The following is a 17,677-nucleotide window of genomic DNA, read 5'->3' as shown; positions in this document are numbered from 1 at the left end:
CGTCCATTCCGGCAGATTTAAACTCGGCAGGGAACGTGACGTGTGATTGATTATGCATGTAGGAGCTTGGAATGTCAAATGACACCTGCCAACTGTTTTAACTTCAAAGGGATAGTGGTAGAGACAGAGATAAGTATACAGAATGCTCAAAGAAATACATATATACAGCTAGATATACAATAAGTCACTAGAATCATCAATCCTCATAATGACACCCTTTCGCTCAAAATTAACGTAACCCATGCGCTGTGCCACAGCTTCCACAATTGTTCGGTACATATAAAAATATCATTAAAAAGCATGAACTTTCCTAAACGCTCTCTTGGCATCGTGAACATAAATAGCACGGTATTTCCCGAAGCCTGTCAATAGGGGATAAAATCAAATTGCATTCGATCTATGACGGTCAGCAGATGCAATCTAGACTCCGGAGTAACACAAGCAGACATACCGAGGAATTGGTTCCAACCTTCATTCTCATCAATCTGGCTCGCCCAATATTGCTCCAAAAACCTTAAGGACTGTAGCACATTCGGTACCCGAATCGTGTCATGTAAACAGGAGAGCAATTGGCGCACTTTCTCCCGGTCTTCATCCCCTGCCTCGCAGCCTGCAATGAATAACGGTGTGGTAAGCATGGTCCATGGACTTAGCCCCGCCGAGGGTCCAATTTGAGCAGTACATTCCAAGATCCGCTTGACAGATGCTTGGACCTCCGGTGACGAGGCTGGTGTTTTCTTCAACCGACGATAGATCTGAATGAGTGCACTATGCTGGAAAGCTTCATTGCATAGAACGAATTGACGAATGTACTCGCTTGAGAGTCCTTCCACCACCCCTGGATAGAATGCAGGCTGTGAAACAACTTCCTGATCCATCAAGCGCCGAACGGACGACTCGAGAACCGCGGCTTCATGGTGAACGCTGAATTCGTCTCCCTGTGTCACGCCACCGCATTGTTGGCTCGGGTGACTTCGCCAAGCAGCGGCCCCTATCCCACGAAAGACTGCAGCGAGATTAACTGTGAAGCCCCAGTAATCGTCAAGGTAGTCAGGAGAGTCGTGCTGGTTGGCAGTACTCAAGATGCTTTGATCTGCAACGTCACCAATAGGTGGCCCATTGCCTGTTAACGCGGTGAGAGAAACAATCGATCGGTACCACCGATTCAAGTACCTCCTGAACCCATCCGACGACCGCGGCGACAACGCTCCTCGGGTATCACAAGCATCCATCAACGCCCTAGCTCCTTCAATATGAGCCCTCCATGAGTTAGGGTGAATAGCCCCCGAATGAATCTCCGCGAGACAGAGTGTTCGTGCGGTCGCCAACAGCGCATCCGAACCCTTGACGTTAGGGTCCTGAAGCTCCGCACGAAAATGTTCTAAACTGAGGGCCATAAACCGTGCTATTTCTGGTGCAGACTTGACGTTTTCCGACTGATTGTGTAGGGCTTGTAGGTGGATCGCCGATAGGGCCATCGTCGCATATAGTAAAGACGGAGTCTGGAGGGCCATCGGAACAAGCATCTGGCAGATATCTCTTTGCATGCCCGTATGGCAGGCAGTGATTTGTGAGGCATCATTAAGGAAATGGTTAAGAAGAGCCTTCTGGTCAGACGATAACGAGGCAAACGGATCGACGGGTCGGGCGAGAGCAAGAGGTTCAGGAGGCGGAGGTGAAGCTTTTGTAGTATAGATGAATTCGCCGGGAGAGTACTCTAGATCGACTCGTTAGACCCAAGAGCTCCAATAGTTGAAGAGAATGGCCGAGTAAGAGTGGCAGATGTAACATACCGAGTTTCTGCATGCCCCCATGTCCCACACAGGCCCCGAACCTCGAGCGCGAAAAGGCCCTCCCTCCCCACTGCAGCTGCATTGCATATCGGCACTGCGCTCCAGCCGTCTTGCATCGTCCACATATCGGTCGCTGTTCGTCACATTTTTGCCGTCGAGCTTTACATCGTTTGCAACCAGTAAATGATCGAGACATGGGATCGGATCTTGTGTGGTCGATTGATGGATGCCTAATTTCTCTGATCCCTTTTTTTCCTTTTTTTGGCTTTTCCCGTTATCTTCAATCTCTGGAACCCTTCTCCGTTTGGTTACCTCGGTAGTTCCTGGTGGCGTCAGAATATGCCCGATGCCGTGCAGAAAATCGCTTTAGATCAACAGGAAAGAGGAGTGAGTAATTTAGCAAAATGTCGGCTCTCTGTGCGCAACGAGAGTGTGGCACGAAACCCCGTGGAGGGTCGCTCGTATCAGTGGAAATGGAGATAACGGAACTGCGGAGTGCTGTATAGCGGCCGATCATCCAGGCCAAAGATCCACCGGAGGGTCGTGCCTACTGTACGGCGTATGTACAGGGACACTATGGAGAAGTCGTGGAGAGGATCCAAGATTGCTTTACCCCGGAGAAGAATTCCGTGTTCCCTGGTCTGGAATTTAAGGAGACCTCAAAATTTAGAACGGCTTACCACAAGTCCTTCTCTAATGCGGGGTTGTGGTTCCGAAGTTTCACAAACCGGAGGCGAAATTCTGTCGCCACCAGCCGATTATAACCCTATTTGACTGCATTCCAACACATGGCATATCCTTCTAGAACGTCAAGGAAGATTACTTGTCCCACAAAACCACCTCGCTAAATGCACAGTAGTAATGATGACACTTGGCCGACGTACGCTGCGCAATCAATACAATGCAGCTGATTATCTCTATATCGGCAAAGTCCAAAGCAAGCACCTAAGTAACAGACACTGGGTAATATAATCACAACTAACAAGCATCCCGCGACGAGCAATCAGTCGTCGAAGGTATACCGAAGCCACTCGCCCACGGCTCGCAGACTCTCCCAACGTACCGACTCGTCCTTGTCGGCCATCAGCCCCATAACTCGCGCCTTCAACCCTAACCTTTCCAGCTGTGCCCGTCGTCCCGGCAGCTCCTTCACTAGATGGCCCACGTCGTTACAGGCGATCGCGAGAACCTGCTTGTCATTGTCCCACTCCTTAGAGATAATCTCCGCTAGCTTCTTAGGAAGGTTAGCATCATCCAGAATGCGACGGGCATTTTCCTTCCAAAACGTAGGGTTACGGTGGGGCGGAGACCAGCGGAGGTGTCCGGACTGCAACTCCGCCGCGTACTGATCAAACGTAGTTTGAGTTTTGGTGTACTCGTCGAGCATGTCAGTGAGAGTCTTCAGATCCTCAAGAAGGTCGGGATCGGTCAAATGACGACCCGAAAGGTTCGAAAGAAGGGCGGGGAGGCGGACAAAAACTGCGACCGGCAATAGGGTTGTGCGGTTGGAAGAAAGGAGGTTGTTGAGGGTTGCGAGTAGAAGCCGGGTTGTCTTCTCCTTCGGCGACAGGCGCAGGAGGTAAGTATACAGCTGAAGGAATTCGTGGTCCCTGCGGACGTCAGTAGAGTTCGGTCAGGGGGCAATATGTTGGACCAGACGGAGACTACGTACGCTTGAAGGTCATCCCCAATTAGCGCGCCTTCAAAGCTCAGCTGCCAAATAACAAGGAGGACCCGATACAGAAGTTGAAGCCCAACACCGCCGGAGAGACCTGGCTCGATCGCCCGCGAACTGCCAGCTACGGTGCTGGAATTGGTATCTTTGCCTCCGGTCGCCGCACGTAGAATCTCGATCAAGGGGTCAACCGTTTCTCTCCTCTGCTTCCAGAAGATCTCCCGAGACCTAGATGTACGAAGCAACACCGACAACTCCTGGACACCAATGTCTTGCAACCCACTGTCCTGGTTTTGGGTCAGACTGGAGAGGTAAGTGTACAGTTGTGGAAGTGCCTCTTCATCTCGGGCCGCAGACTTAGAGGAAGACACGAGGCTGATAGAGACAAGGTTTGTCAGGAAGGTAGAAGTGAGCAACGGAATAGGATCCTCGGCATTCGTAGAATGACGCAAGAGAGGGAGAAATGGCTTGTAGGGATCGGGATGCGCAATTAGGGCAGATGAGAGCGCTGGAACATCTACAGTACCGAGTAATCGGGTCAGCACAACTTCGATACGTTTGCGCATACTTTAAGATCAAACATGGACCCACCATTGATCAAGTCCGCTGCCAGCACCAGGATATACTGTACGATATCGGTCCTCCTAGAAGCGGAGTCCAGAACACTCTTGGCGTCAGCACTTCCAGAGAGCAGGCTTACATAGCCAGAGATATCGCCCTCTACAGTCTGACGTCTCTGATCTTTGCGAACCTTGTCCACTGCCTTGATCTTTTTCAAATGATCATCGGTGATGTTACCAGCTCGAACGGCTCCCTCCCATGGGATGGGCCGAGCTCGGATGTTGTTCTGGAGAGAGCTGAGGTACATGGGCGGCTCCAAAGGCATGGTCGACATAGTGCCGCTATTGCAAGGTAGAAATGGAGCCTACCCGGAACAGCGAGAAGAGAAGAAAACCGGGACGTTGGGGAGGGGTGGACTGAAGATGAAGAGAGAGGGCTGGAGATCTATGATGATCGAGTGTTACGAATGGAGGAAAGCTCCGGTGTTCACGTTGTTCCCCATCCTCCCGCCAAGACCCATACTAAACCCCATTCAATCAGTAATCTCTCCCACCTTCTCGTCCACGCAAGCCAGACACCAGCGTTCGTATTCCTGCTACGTGGTTGCACTCGTCCTTGTCTGTTTCATGTCTCTTTATATCTTCTAGTCTAGCCTCTAGTCTCTCGTTTTGTTTTCAACTCCTTCGCTCCCTATATCACTCCACCCCCACGCTCATTTTCCCCGCAGGAAAGGCAGCAATCATCGCTCGGCCTAGTTCCACTTCCTCTGTAGTGCGTGTGACGACAGGCAAATATCTAACCACTTCATCATTGTCAAAGACCACCGCCTTTCATGCCCGAGAGCCTGTCGGACTTGCTGCTAGAAGTAGCTGGTTCATACCTCTGATTGAGACACCCCCAACCGCATTATCATTATGGCACAACCAAAATGGAAGGTTGGATCCTTCCTGCAGCAGGCTGTCGCCGGTGTTGAATCGAAATTGGATTTGATCCTGGCCGATGAGGACCAGCGCCAACAGCTACAGCCAAAACCAAGCACGGCGACGAAGAACCAGACTGGCAGTATGGATTTTCCGAATTGATTTGTGCTCAATATATTCCGTCGCATACTAACGGATCTAGATCTTTCGCGAAGTTCATCAAATGCGCGGAAAAATGATCGCCTTCAGGAGCGTCTGGCTCGCGCTGTTGTCAAATCGAATACCAATGCCAATCCCGCTTCTCAATCCTCAAGTCGAGTCCCCTCTCCCGTCACTAGTCCGGTTTCGAGCAATGGCGCGCGGTCGAGCATGGACATTGAGTCGAATCTTGGACGTAGCAGCCTCAATCTCGAAGAAAGTGCCCAGAACATTACTCCTACCGATGAATCTTCCTCAATAGCAGCCTCCAGAACAAGTCATGACAGCAACCCACCACGAAACTCAAGAGATATTGTCGCCTCGCGCGCATCGAATGAAGTTTCCGAATCGCAAGAGGCTAACTCAGAGAGGGGTACTGAAGTTGTACAAGAAAATGGCGTTGAACCTAAGGTACAGGAAACCGAAGCTGACAAACCACGTTCATCTGAGGACCTTGCCCAGAACACTGCACCTGATTCGAGTGATATCATCGAACCTGTCTCCAGCGATGCGGACAAAACTATCGCACAATTACAGGCAGAACACAAGGCAGCCGAGTCACGCTGGCAAGCAGAAATGTACGAACATATTGAGCGAATTGACGCATTACAATCGAAGCTGAAGTATTTGACTAAAGAAGCTGCTGAAGCCGCCAAGAAAGCGGGGGCGGCGGAAGCACCTGGAAGTATGGAGAGGCAGCTCCGAGAGAAGGACGAGAAGATCGCATTGTTGCTCGAAGAAGGACAGAAACTTTCGAAATCCGAGATGGACCATCGTACGGCGATCAAGAAACTTCGGCAGCAATTGGCGGAGAATTCGAAAGTACAAACTGAAAATCACAAGAAAACAGAAAAACTGGAACGAGATCTGGCCAACGCTGAGGCCAGGGCTAAGCGGGCTGAAGCTGCCGAAAAGCGAGCCAATGAAACACTGTCCTCTCATTCAAAAAACTCACGAGATCTTGAAGCAGTCACAGCGGAGCGAGATGCATTGGGTCAAACGATTCAGGAAATGAAAGGTCAACTTGCCAGAGCAGTTGCGCGGGCTGAGGCAGCTGAAGCCAAAGCTCAGTCTGATGCGCTGGAGCAGGAAAAGCGCCATGCGGCTGAGCTGGAAGAAGAACTGGCAAGCATCAAGGCCGAGCGTGATGAGAGTGAGGAAACTCTGAAGATAGAGATACGCGACCTCAAGAGTACCATCGAGCAGGAGAAGGAAAGGGCACGAGTACTGGAGGTCGAACTAAAGAACGAGCAATCCGTCTTGGAGAGCAAGATGGAGTCTCTTCGCTCTAGAGCGGAAGAGGCTTCATCCGGGGTAGCTGGTGATGCTCAAGCAAAGCTTCTTCGCCAGATCGAGACATTGCAGACGCAGTATGCTGTAGCCAGTGAAAATTGGCAGGCGTTGGAGGGTTCATTACTTGCGCGCTTAGCGAACGTAGAGAAAGAACGAGACGAAGCCACACGCCGAGAGGGAGACCTACGGCGGAGAGTTCGGGAAGTGGTAAGAATGATTTGCTCTAACTCAATCTTTTTTGTGAGGAAATAGAGACTAACATATACGTACAGAACCTCAAAGCTAAAAGGGCTGAGGAAGACCTAGAAGACGCAAAAGAGGTCGAGCATGATCTTGAAAACAAACTAGAGGAACGCATGCAGGAGCTGCAAAAACTGGAGCAGAAACTTCACAAGGCTGCAGACGATTTAGTCTCGGCACAGAAAGACTTCGATGAACAGAAGAAAGTGTGCGATGCAACGTGGGCACAGAAGCTGGAGGAAGAACGAGTGAAATGGCGCGAGCAGGTTGTGCCTCCTGCCATCTTCACACAGCCACAACGCACCGAGTCACCAGTAGCGTACAGTCGCCGACCGAGTGCCCTGGAGCCTGTAGGTTCTCTCACTGACTTACGTTCAAGTCGCCGGTCCTCGACTCTGCCCATGACATCGCCAGAAGTAGGCACACCGACACGACAGAACTCATTCCCATCTACGTCTGGTCTCCTTTCACCTCCGACACACAGCGCACCCTTCTCGCAATTTACGGACACCCCTTCAATTAGTTTCGAACCAGATGAGTTCTCTGCCCGGCCGGGCACGCCATCCGCGTTTGGCGGAGCACTGACCCAAAACTCCCGCGGAATCAATGACATTATCTCGGAATCCACGGTTGGTGCTGGTCCATCGGTCCAGCTGGTGGAGCGTATGAGTGCGACGGTTCGCCGATTGGAAAGCGAACGAGCTGCCACGAAAGATGAGCTTGCTCGTATCGTAAGCCAGCGCGATGAAGCCCGCCAACAAGTTGTGGATCTGATGCGAGAATCTGAGGAGAAAAAGACAGTAGACGCCCGTATCCAAGAACTAGAGAAGCGACATGCCGAGCTAGAGGAGCGTTACGAGACTACTCTTGAGCTGCTAGGGGAAAAGAGTGAACAAGTGGAAGAGCTCCAGGCTGATATTGCCGAAGTCAAGAAAATCTACCGCGAGCTGGTGGATAGTACCATGAAATGAGAGCTTATAGACGTCTCTTGAAAGGAAATCTTTTTTACTTCTGTACATAGTATTTGCCTGGACATTCGATACCGATTAGACGATGTTATGCGAAACAGGACTTTTTCAGAAAAGAATATAATATCTCTTTTAATTGCTAATGTTGGACCATTATTATGGGCCGTGGAAGGCTCCGGATATTCATAACCATGTTTTACGTCTCTTAGATTTCTATACCCTCCATTTCTGCAGTCTGCCGAATATATGTTCGAACCTTAACGAGGTTAGTTATATAGCCAGAGAACGTGTCTAAAGGATGTTTTGCGGGGGGAGAATGGAATACTTACACTTGTATCTGGCGCCATATCAATAGCCAAAGTGCCATTGACGTCCTTTTTATCCGTCTCAGCACCAGCCTTAAGTAGAGTGATCGCAGCTTCACCGTGGCCCTCGGAGATAGCATGGTGCAGAGCAGTCAGACCGTCCACATCCGCGGCATTGATGGGACTTTTCCCATCTTGGAGAAGAACCTTAATGATGGGTGACGATCCGATAGCTGCAGCACGATGAAGTGCTAGTTGCCCGCGCTTATCCTTCACTCTGGCGCTGCATTTATTGGCTATTAAGGTGCGAACGGTGGAAAGGCTGGCTTTGGAGGTTGCGAAATGGAGAGCATTCTGGAATTAGATTTACAGTTAGTGAGCTGACAAAACTCCGGTTGATAGAATTAGACGGACCTGTCCAGAGTTACTCGTCACATTTACGTCTGCGCCCTTCTTCAAGAGTAGGTCGACGATGGGATCTCCTTCGGCGTTCTTTAGGCTAGCTGCGATCATTAATGGGGTCCAGCCTGAACCATCCTGTGATACAAAGTAAGTGGCTGATCATTAATGACTGAGGTTACCTCTGTGTGTATAGCAGTCACAGTAAGTAAGAGTAGGAGACTACCTCAACATCTGGATCGAAGTTCTTGGTGGCGACTAATAGCTCCACGATAGGAAGCCGATTGTATGCTACAGCCCAGTGGATGGGGAGACGGTCGTCATCATCTTTGACATTCGCAAGCTTCGGATTTGCCTATTAAGCCTGAGAGTAAGCAACCATGATACACTCCGGTGATTGCGACTGCTCTGGCCAGAAAAGGGAGATAGGCAGCTCCGGATGATGCGGGGCAGCACTTACGTTCAGAAGTGACTCGGCCACCTGAGCTGTCAACTGTTCGTAAGTAAGATAATATCATAGACTACCAAGTTGCGCTTACTCTTTCCCTCTCGAGCGGCCTCATGTAGAGGAAACTTGGCATCGTGCTGGGGGTCCATGATGATGTGCTATAGAATGTATAGATGCGGGTCGGAGAGCTGCTCACGATAAGATCGGAGCTATTGGTGGAGGGGGAGCTTTGCCGTCGACACCTGGAACATGCCTTACCGCCTCAGGCAGATCTTCTGTAGCTCTCCGCCAAAAGTCAAAAAAGGAACCGCAACCAAACCTCCGACTCGTCATCGCCAATCTTTACTCTCCTCCAACGATCCTTGCCACCAGTTCGCGCGTGTTGTCCAATCGCTTAACAACAAATTTGAATGAGGCAGTAATTTGCTGTTATCGACAACCACCCGTCAGAACCCCTTTGCCCGGGGTTCCAGACGCGAACGACACGTTCTTTCGCCTACCATCTCGCTGTAGGCGATCCAAGCCATTTGTCGTTCTACAATCCCAATCTACGATCTCAAAAATATCACAAGTATGGACGTTATCCCGTCGACTACGCCCGAAGAGGCCGTGCGCAGATCCGCAAAGAGGACTGCTGAACTTTTCGGCGCGGATTATCTGATGGTCACACCCTCGACTGGAGATGGATCGATTGGTGTTTCTTACAGACGGAAAGTGGAATATGAACATGTGAAGGAACTCCCGCCAGCTCTAGCAGAGAAGCAAGCCAAAGCAGCCGCCGGGCGCACGAAACGTCCCAAAATCCAAGCCCAGGCGAAGGCGCCTGTAGATGGCAGCGGCGCCTCAATGGCCCTGGTGAAGAAAGCTCAAGGCCCGGCTGCTGGTGGCCTTGGCAATGAAGACCAACCCAAGAGCCTGATACAGCGACCCTCCGCGACGCGACAACAGAGACCCGACTGGCACGCACCATGGAAGCTGATGAGAGTGATCTCTGGACATTTAGGATGGGTGCGAAGTCTGGCGGTGGAGCCGAACAACGAGTGGTTTGCCAGTGGCGCTGGTGACCGAACGATAAAAATTTGGAATCTGGCGACTGGCGCTCTGCGCCTGACTCTTACGGGTCACATTTCTACCGTTCGCGGGCTGGCGGTGTCTCCTCGGCATCCTTATCTTTTCTCGTGCGGAGAGGACAAGATGGTGAAATGTTGGGATCTGGAGACTAATAAGGTTATTCGTCATTACCACGGTCACCTAAGTGGTGTATATACGCTTGCTCTACACCCTCGCCTCGACCTGCTGGTCACTGGTGGTCGAGACGGCGTTGCCCGAGTGTGGGATATGCGAACGAGGAGTAATGTTCACGTTTTATCTGGCCATAAAGGAACTGTTGCCGATGTTAAGTGCCAGGAAGCTGATCCACAAATCATTACTGGTTCCCTGGACGCCACCGTTCGTCTCTGGGATCTTGCAGCTGGAAAGTCAATGGGTGTTCTAACCCACCACAAGAAGGGTGTCCGAAACCTTGCTATCCATCCCCGGGAATTTACATTCGCCAGTGCCAGCACAGGAAGCATCAAGCAATGGAAGTGTCCAGAGGGTGACTTCATGCAAAACTTCGAGGGTCATAATGCTGTCATTAACTCTCTCGCCGTGAACGAAGACAACGTTCTCTTCTCCGGTGGCGACAACGGTTCCATGTCTTTCTGGGACTGGAAGACCGGATACCGTTTCCAGTCGATCGATACCATGGCCCAACCCGGTTCGCTCGATGCCGAGGCAGGCATCATGGCTGCCACGTTCGACCGGACTGGTCTGCGTCTGATCACTGGTGAGGCAGATAAGACCATCAAGATCTGGAAGCCAGATGATGAGGCTACACCTGAGTCGCACCCTGTGACTTGGGCTCCCACTCTTGGCAGACAGAGATATTAGGTTGGTGTTGTTGTTGGCCGTCTGTCATTTTTATACCCTTCATTGGTCTGGATCTGATATAGGAATCGGGCATGTTTACTTCACGCACTTATGGAGTTTAGCGTTCGAGATGTACTGTTTGTTGTCTGTGACTAGTACTGGGATTTGGTCAGGTTTATAAAAAGGACTTTACTCTTGTTGTGTCATATTAAGCTTTGAACATTCCGAGACTTGCTCGATTTATGCTGTTAAACTTGGTTTATCTTCAGGACTTGTAGTCGACATGTCGCTTGACGTACAAGTGGGTATCATTATTCGATTAATAAATCACTTTGTAGAATACATAGCCCAAACGATGAGGACATCGGACACAGAAATCATACATGTGTGTACATTACCAATCATAGGATGCAGGAGCTTGTTGGTCCGAAAGGCTGTCGTCTTGCTCGTACAGAGAATTACTGATCCGTGCCCAGCCCTAACCCCTTTGCCTCTATATCTTCCCGGAAAGCAGCCCTTACGTCTTCAGCTGCCACCCTCAGCCTAACTTTACCACTTCTGTCCCCTCTACTGGGGATGGCAGAGCTTCCCAGAGGGCCTTTCGTCGCCGGTCCGTGCTCCACGGCAAGAACTCCAGAATTCATGAGTTCCATAGCCGCAAAGCCTAGAGCACGCACGCGAGCACCACTCCCACCACTGAGTAGGTATTCTTTGATGCCTGCACCAGCCGCACCAGCGACTGCGACCGCAGCGTCTGCAATCCGCTTCGCTTCGTCGAGTACATCGCCAAAGGTTGATTCGGTGACCCCGGTTCTTTTCACACGAGCCAAGAGAGCGGCAAGGAAAAGCTTCGCGGAGAGTGGGAGACAGCGTAGGGATTGCTGAAGCGGGGTTGAGGTTGCTTCCTGGATGGCTTGTTTGATTGTGGCGATAGTGACACGTCCTTGTTTCTGTGGCGGTTGAGCTTTTGGCGGCATGGACTGCTTGTTGTTTGATCTCTCCTTTCTTGCAGGAGTCTTGCTAGGTGTTGGTGGCATGGATTCGGTTTCGTCTGCGTTGCCATCTTCTAGAATCGGTTCCAGTTTTGCGGCCTCGCTGGCCTGTTCGGCAATCTCTACTGCTCGGCGGCAGATGTCTAATGCGCGTCGAGCGTCGCCACTAACAGCAGCCACCTTTCGGCTTGCAAATTGGATGGCGTCTGCGTCGACTATGTTTCCTGGGATGTTGGCCAGGCGGGTGCTTATGATTTCCATGAGATCCGTGTGTTTGTAGCCGGGGAATGTGATACGAGTAAGACCCAGGCGACTGGAAATCTTGTTGCTTAGTGTTCGCTCAGGGAGGTCCATAGTGTTTGCGACAGCAAGCACAATGAGGCGGGAGTGGCGGAGAGCAGGCCAGTTAAAGAAATTGTACATCACAGACTGGTTTTTAGTTACCAGTTGGTCAAGTTCATCCATGAGAACAACGCATGAGACACGTCGAGGTGATGGATGTGAAAATTCCCTCTCGAGAAGATCAAGCGCATGGGAAGGAGACACCCTGTCGCCCTTCAAGGCTTCCCAAAGCAATGAGTACGACTGATGTGGATCGGTGACTTTCATGCCATTGATCTCAACGAAAATAAAGTCGTCCATCTCTTCTGCAAGCACGGCTGCGTTCAACTGTGCGACCACCTCGCGGACTGTTGCCGTCTTGCCAGTTCCAGGTGTACCCGAAATATAAATACAAGTTCCGGTGCCTTCCATGATGGCAGCGCTAAGGTGGTTGTACACAGTGTCGAATTCAGCCTTCCGGCATGGTAGTGAGGTAGGTACCGTGGAGACGTGTAGAAGAGTTCGTGCCTGGCGATATGGAGAAGCGAAATGAGATGGAGAAAGTATACGAGTGCCTAACGGGGTAAACTCGAGGGGTTTTTTGACAACAATTCTGTGGAACATGCCATTAGCACCGGGATTGCCTATGTCTAATCGGATATATGTCACAAACCTCTTATGTGTTGGGGTGGTCAGAGCTTTTTGGCGTCGTGACTGTGGTGTGGCATTCGTAGTTAATTTCTGCTTCTTTCTTGGTGTCACAGGCTGAAATTCATCATCTTCTTTGTCCTTGGCATCATCATACTGTTCCAAATGTCAGAATATCTTAATCTTCGAGCAGGGTCGGTCGGAGCTCACATCATCATCACCCTGCTTTCGCTTCTTGGCCTTTTTCAAGCCATCCTTGATCATAGCAATCAGATCGAATATCTTATCCTCCCGATAGACATTTTCCCAGACGAATTCCTCGGTGTATCTCCCTTGAAGTTGATTCACACCTCTACGGCAGACAATGCATTTGTTGTAGTCTGACAATTGTTCCTTTCCCTTCGGCGGAGCCCCATCCGGATACTTGGCGAAGAAAGCATCCTTGGACATTACCGTCGCTTTACCACTAATCGATGTGATTGGATTGATGTTGAAGTCGGCTGTAAGGTACTGCTCATTAGGCAAAGCGTCTGTTCGTCTCTTGTTCCTTGTCGACATGAATTCGTCTGGCGAAGCAAACCACATGATGTTGGCGGACTTGATCGTTTCACCGTCCGCTTCATCCTCTTCCTCTATAAATTCCGTGATGATTCCCACCCAATCTTTACCAGGCTCTGGGGATTTAAGCAGCACGACCTGACCCAATTTGCATTCAAACGAACCCATCCGGCTCCCACGATTGGTCGACGATTCTTTGCGCTGGCCCGGGAGGTGCGTCTTCGGTTTGACCTTGGTGTATCTTCTGGGGCACCCGATATAGCGTCCTCATTTTTTTCAGTAGTATCGGCAGCATATATCCATTCCCACGGAAGGTCTTCATCACCAAGCTCGTCATCAGAATCATCGCGAACAAGACCTCCTTTGGTCATCCATTGCTGGGCCTGCTTGCGCGCACTACGCCTGCGAGACTGCGGAATATCATTCTCATCTTCAATTTCTGTGGCCATCTTCTTGGAAGAAAATGGGCAAATAGTTGCTGGCGGAAGGGATGGTTTGCGACAATTGACCAGCAAACAAAAGAAGGTTGAAAATGGATCCACAACGCGTCCAAATGCGCGCAGTCCACTTTACCCCATTTCGGGTTTAGCGCCCCCATTGCTCTGTCCTGTCCAATCATACGTCTCTATCCGATCTATATAATCTTAGCTGTATACAAAGATGTATCAAACACAAATTGGAGTGATTTTCTTTATTTCGTCCCCAAAGTAGTGCAGTTAGAAATGTATAATCGAAATATTACTTCAAGCTATTAAGGAATATTGTCCGATATATTCCCAAAAATAGTAGCATCGACTGATTCAATATCACTGAATGCATTGAGCCATCCTCGTTTGGTACCAACGCCACCAACCGGCTGTTTCAGAAGCAACGGTGTTGTTTTCAATCATGGTAAACATGCTCGTGAGGGCTTTGGTGCAGGTCACAGGATTATCACCTCGTGACCAGGCACTTTCCATATTCATCATCAGCAAATATTCCTTCACTTTCACCTTCATTCCCTTATCATCCTCTGAACAAAGGAACCCTTGTCATTTACTTCCACCTCAGATCCTGCTGAGTTAGGCGTATTAACTTAAATCTTAATCTAGTTATCACATCTCTCCCTCCTCTGCCACCTTCTACTCACCCCATTCTCATCAGCTTACCCGCTGCTTTTGCGCGCTTGTTTTCAGCTATCTCTATCCGAGAGCTTCAACTCTGTTGCGAGCCTCTCCTTGATAAAAGACATGGAGTGAGTTCCCTATTCTGGTTCATCTTTCTACCTCTCACCTGAAGCAACTAGTGGCCGCCCTCCCGTCTAGTCTTTCTATGCTAACACTGTTGCAGTCACGAAACCGCGGGAGCTAAAGGTAAGACAATCTCAGCAGGAAGCAAAAGGAAATCCCTGCCCCTTACTACCTCAGGTTCTACCCAAATTAATTGTTCATTGACCGATATTCGTCCCATATAGAATGGTTGCTACCCGGTTACGGGCGGCCCACATTGAAAAGTCATGGAGGAACCACTCAAGCAAAAACTGATCAGGCTCGCATAATATTATCCAAAGATAGTATCCGGAATGAGACAGGGACACAGAAAAAACCGCGGGCCTCATATGCCGCAGTTACTGCCACAGTTACCGCAGCTCCTGTGGCCAATAGCACTGGGCGTGCTAGAGGTGCACCGAGGGCAACAAGGGGGCGTGTACAGGCTAGACGGGCATACTCTAACACCGCAGCCTCACGCCAATCGAGCAATCTTCTCCGTGACTCACCTGCCAAATCAAATTGGAGAGCTGGTAGTGAGCCGTCCGGTAAGCTCTCTTTAGTTTCGGATGCCAATAGGCTAACACAACCCTGGGTAATACTGAAGCAATTTTCAAGCTGCCTGCCTCTTTTGGCAGTTTTAAGTACGAGTAAGCACCTTCAGCTCGCTTTCCCCCATGCAAGTACTCACTATTATATGGCGTATAGGTTCTTTGGGGTAGCAAGATCAACTCTTTCAGCAAAATCCCCTGCAGCCAGCCAAGGTCGTAATGAAGTCTTCGAGGATATAAGCAAAAGAACAGGCGCCTATGTGAAACCTCCATCTTATACTGACAAGGTAGGCCATTTAGCAGTTTATTGCCAGCGAACTATAGTGTGCTAATTCACTGTAGGTCATTCAGCTATGGGGTAAACCACAAGACGTGGCTTCGGCCATAGATATAATGGAAAGGCTTCTTGCCAAATGCAATAGCTTTTTACCCACACACAAAAAGACAGAATGGGCTAAAATTAATGCCTATTCAGCAAACAAAGAAATGGGCGTTGATTTGAAGGAAAGACATGAAAATATGCTTCTGCTTTTGAGGAAAGAACCGGAATCGCCTTCAGCTTTTCCAGAGCAGGTCAGTCAGCATATTAAAATATGAACTTATATTTGCTTTTCTAACAGATCCGTTACCCAAGCTCTTTTTTTGTGGCCGAATGATGGTCCACCGATCAAGGAGTCCCTTGGAGAACAACTCGAGGCTCTCGATATCATCCGGGCGAAATTTGGCTGCCACCTCTACCGTCCAAAGGATGTCCCAGACTATATATGTGCTCTTGGTCACAGCCATGATACGATGAGACAGATCGCACAGCTTCTTAGGACCAAGTGGAGTGAGGCCGTTGCCAATAGCCATGTTAAGTCGAAGGTCTATATTTCAGAGCCTCCAGAAATCCTGAGAGACAAGATTGTCGTGGAGAACATGACTCTCTTTGCGAAGGCTTTTCTCCATGGAAAGAGGGTGAAGAGCCTTCCGTCAGAGCAGTGGCAGAATCGACGTACCTTGATACAGACAAAGAATAACGCACATATTTTAAATGCCCTTTCAAAATCCTTACAAGGTGTCTCCTTTGTCCGTGGACACTTGCGCATGCGTGTTAACCTTGGTTCGTTTGTGCTTGATGAGTATCGTATGCCCAAGGACGACAAAGCTGGGTATAGCTTTGAGGAGTTCAGAGAGATGCTATTGCATGAGCAAACAAAAGGCCGCTTGATTCCAGGGTAGGAACTACCGACTATTTATGTGTCCGAGTCATTAATATCCTACGAACAGGTTACGGGTCGGTCAAGATGAGCTCTTGGCTAGATGTTTCCAATCTACCGATCTTCTCGAGCCTTACGAAAGTACAGCCTGTTCGCTGAAAAACGCCGAGCCTGCATATTCCGTGAACTTCGAATTCCTGGGTTCAAATAATGCCCTACTTCGTCTCGAAGCGGAATTTGCGAGAAGCCCTGGGGCGCAGGACTATGAAGTAACCCAACGCCGATGGCTTAAGCCTCGCAGAAGCGGCCAGTCAAGCGACGGAAGGCCACCCCTCCAGATTTGTATCATTGATTTCGAAAGGTAGGTAATGCGTATCTTTCTTCGGTTCTACCTTACTGAGTCCTTGTTAGAGCCGACTGGCAACTTGAAATCAAATCTCTGGAGTTCTACGAGACATCTTCCATCGATGCTGCGTTGAAATCGTTTTCGCACTCTATCGCCTTCCGACGCACTACAACCATAGGTGACATTTCTGCAAAGCCTAAGAGAAAGGTGATATTTCCGAGCTCAGCACCGGTATCCAGATTTGTGGAAAAGACCTCCATCCGGTACCGATTGAAAGGCACCAAGTACATATTAGAAATAGCGAGGTACGATGAATATAGCCGCTCAAAAACGGATGCATTTCAAGGGAAAGCACCAGCACCAGCTTTTATGGCGGGTGAGATCTGTGACGTCCCGTCCACTTCCTGGGGCGCATCTATATTTGATTCCAATTGGGATAACTTGATGGGAGAGCAAGCCAATCTGTCGGTTGGACATTCCGCACGCCACAGCCCAGAGCTTCACACTTTCTTCCCTCCGAAGGCATCAGATTCGGATGACAAGAGCGTGGGCTTCTGGGAGTTTATTAGCTTAGTAAAGCGAGTGGCAGAAGTACTAGGCCCAGCGCAACACCATTTAAGCTCAGAGAATACTGCCAGGAAAATACAGGCGGGCACTGAGTCCTCGATAGTTCCTACTGCAACCAAAAGCCAACCACCCTCAAATGAATCCTCGCCCAAGCCTGACGCGAGGGGTCTTGCTGGGATGTTGGACGCCGACCTGGGCACTCTATTCTAAACAGATGAAGTTGATCTTTGTGAGAGCCACGGGTCACTAACTCATAGGCGTGTGTCCAACAATATCATGGCTCAAAGTTTAGGGTGAAAGGCCAATTTGCTTTTGCTTCGTTGCATCTTCACTTCATTGTGCGGGCTCAATGTCTCATCGACCATGTGGGTTTTAACGTGTCTTACATCTCTGCGAAAGCCTTGGAAGCATGCGATGTTTCTCAGCCGGCAAAGCAGGAGCTTACATGCGAAACGGTTGATGGTTTGCCATTGCCAACACTTACTGTAACAGATACCATTCTCTATTATTTCTGTTGACTATTTTGCCCCGACCGCT

At 49.8% G+C, this 17,677-nt stretch overlaps 7 protein-coding genes across 7 annotated transcripts; 3 read left to right on the top strand and 4 right to left on the bottom strand.

Moving 5' to 3' along the window:
- Window positions 1-365: 365 nt before the first annotated feature.
- On the bottom strand, window positions 366-1,875 carry ANOM_008288 (fungal specific transcription factor domain-containing protein; the record flags this gene model as incomplete). The annotated part of the gene is made up of 3 exons (XM_015553544.1): window positions 366-397; window positions 452-1,717; window positions 1,794-1,875. The coding sequence occupies 3 exons, from the start codon at window positions 1,873-1,875 to the stop codon at window positions 366-368; spliced, it is 1,380 nt and encodes a 459-aa protein (XP_015403091.1).
- A 921-nt stretch (window positions 1,876-2,796) lies between these two features.
- ANOM_008287 (H(+)-transporting V1 sector ATPase subunit H) lies at window positions 2,797-4,363 on the bottom strand (the record flags this gene model as incomplete). Its single annotated transcript, XM_015553543.1, has 3 exons — window positions 2,797-3,403; window positions 3,466-3,985; window positions 4,060-4,363. 3 exons carry the CDS (start codon window positions 4,361-4,363, stop codon window positions 2,797-2,799), a joined length of 1,431 nt encoding a protein of 476 aa, XP_015403099.1.
- Window positions 4,364-4,943: 580 nt separating this feature from the next.
- On the top strand, window positions 4,944-7,651 carry ANOM_008286 (M protein repeat protein; the record flags this gene model as incomplete). The annotated part of the gene is made up of 3 exons (XM_015553542.1): window positions 4,944-5,091; window positions 5,152-6,647; window positions 6,713-7,651. 3 exons carry the CDS (start codon window positions 4,944-4,946, stop codon window positions 7,649-7,651), a joined length of 2,583 nt encoding a protein of 860 aa, XP_015403100.1.
- Window positions 7,652-7,767: 116 nt separating this feature from the next.
- Window positions 7,768-8,979, bottom strand: ANOM_008285 (ankyrin repeat domain-containing protein). The gene is made up of 6 exons (XM_015553541.1): window positions 8,892-8,979; window positions 8,813-8,838; window positions 8,579-8,707; window positions 8,368-8,490; window positions 7,978-8,307; window positions 7,768-7,904 (listed from the first exon to the last, which is right to left on the bottom strand). The coding sequence occupies exons 1-6, from the start codon at window positions 8,947-8,949 to the stop codon at window positions 7,854-7,856; spliced, it is 717 nt and encodes a 238-aa protein (XP_015403096.1). The 5' UTR covers window positions 8,950-8,979; the 3' UTR covers window positions 7,768-7,853.
- Window positions 8,980-9,373: 394 nt separating this feature from the next.
- Window positions 9,374-10,732, top strand: ANOM_008284 (WD40 repeat domain-containing protein; the record flags this gene model as incomplete). The annotated part of the gene is made up of 1 exon (XM_015553540.1): window positions 9,374-10,732. One exon carries the CDS (start codon window positions 9,374-9,376, stop codon window positions 10,730-10,732), a length of 1,359 nt encoding a protein of 452 aa, XP_015403097.1.
- A 437-nt stretch (window positions 10,733-11,169) lies between these two features.
- Window positions 11,170-13,679, bottom strand: ANOM_008283 (origin recognition complex subunit 1; the record flags this gene model as incomplete). The annotated part of the gene is made up of 4 exons (XM_015553539.1): window positions 11,170-12,637; window positions 12,698-12,828; window positions 12,883-13,344; window positions 13,395-13,679. The coding sequence occupies 4 exons, from the start codon at window positions 13,677-13,679 to the stop codon at window positions 11,170-11,172; spliced, it is 2,346 nt and encodes a 781-aa protein (XP_015403094.1).
- A 1,148-nt stretch (window positions 13,680-14,827) lies between these two features.
- Window positions 14,828-17,350, top strand: ANOM_008282 (uncharacterized protein; the record flags this gene model as incomplete). The annotated part of the gene is made up of 7 exons (XM_015553538.1): window positions 14,828-15,025; window positions 15,096-15,127; window positions 15,186-15,315; window positions 15,371-15,605; window positions 15,663-16,245; window positions 16,298-16,588; window positions 16,639-17,350. The coding sequence occupies 7 exons, from the start codon at window positions 14,828-14,830 to the stop codon at window positions 17,348-17,350; spliced, it is 2,181 nt and encodes a 726-aa protein (XP_015403095.1).
- Between the last annotated feature and the right edge of the window lie 327 nt (window positions 17,351-17,677).

Source organism: Aspergillus nomiae (assembly GCF_001204775.2).
Source record: "Aspergillus nomiae NRRL 13137 chromosome Unknown contig00370, whole genome shotgun sequence".
NCBI lineage: Eukaryota > Fungi > Ascomycota > Eurotiomycetes > Eurotiales > Aspergillaceae > Aspergillus > Aspergillus nomiae.
Note: the sequence above shows the minus strand (reverse complement) of the source record. Positions and strands in the feature narration are given on the sequence as shown.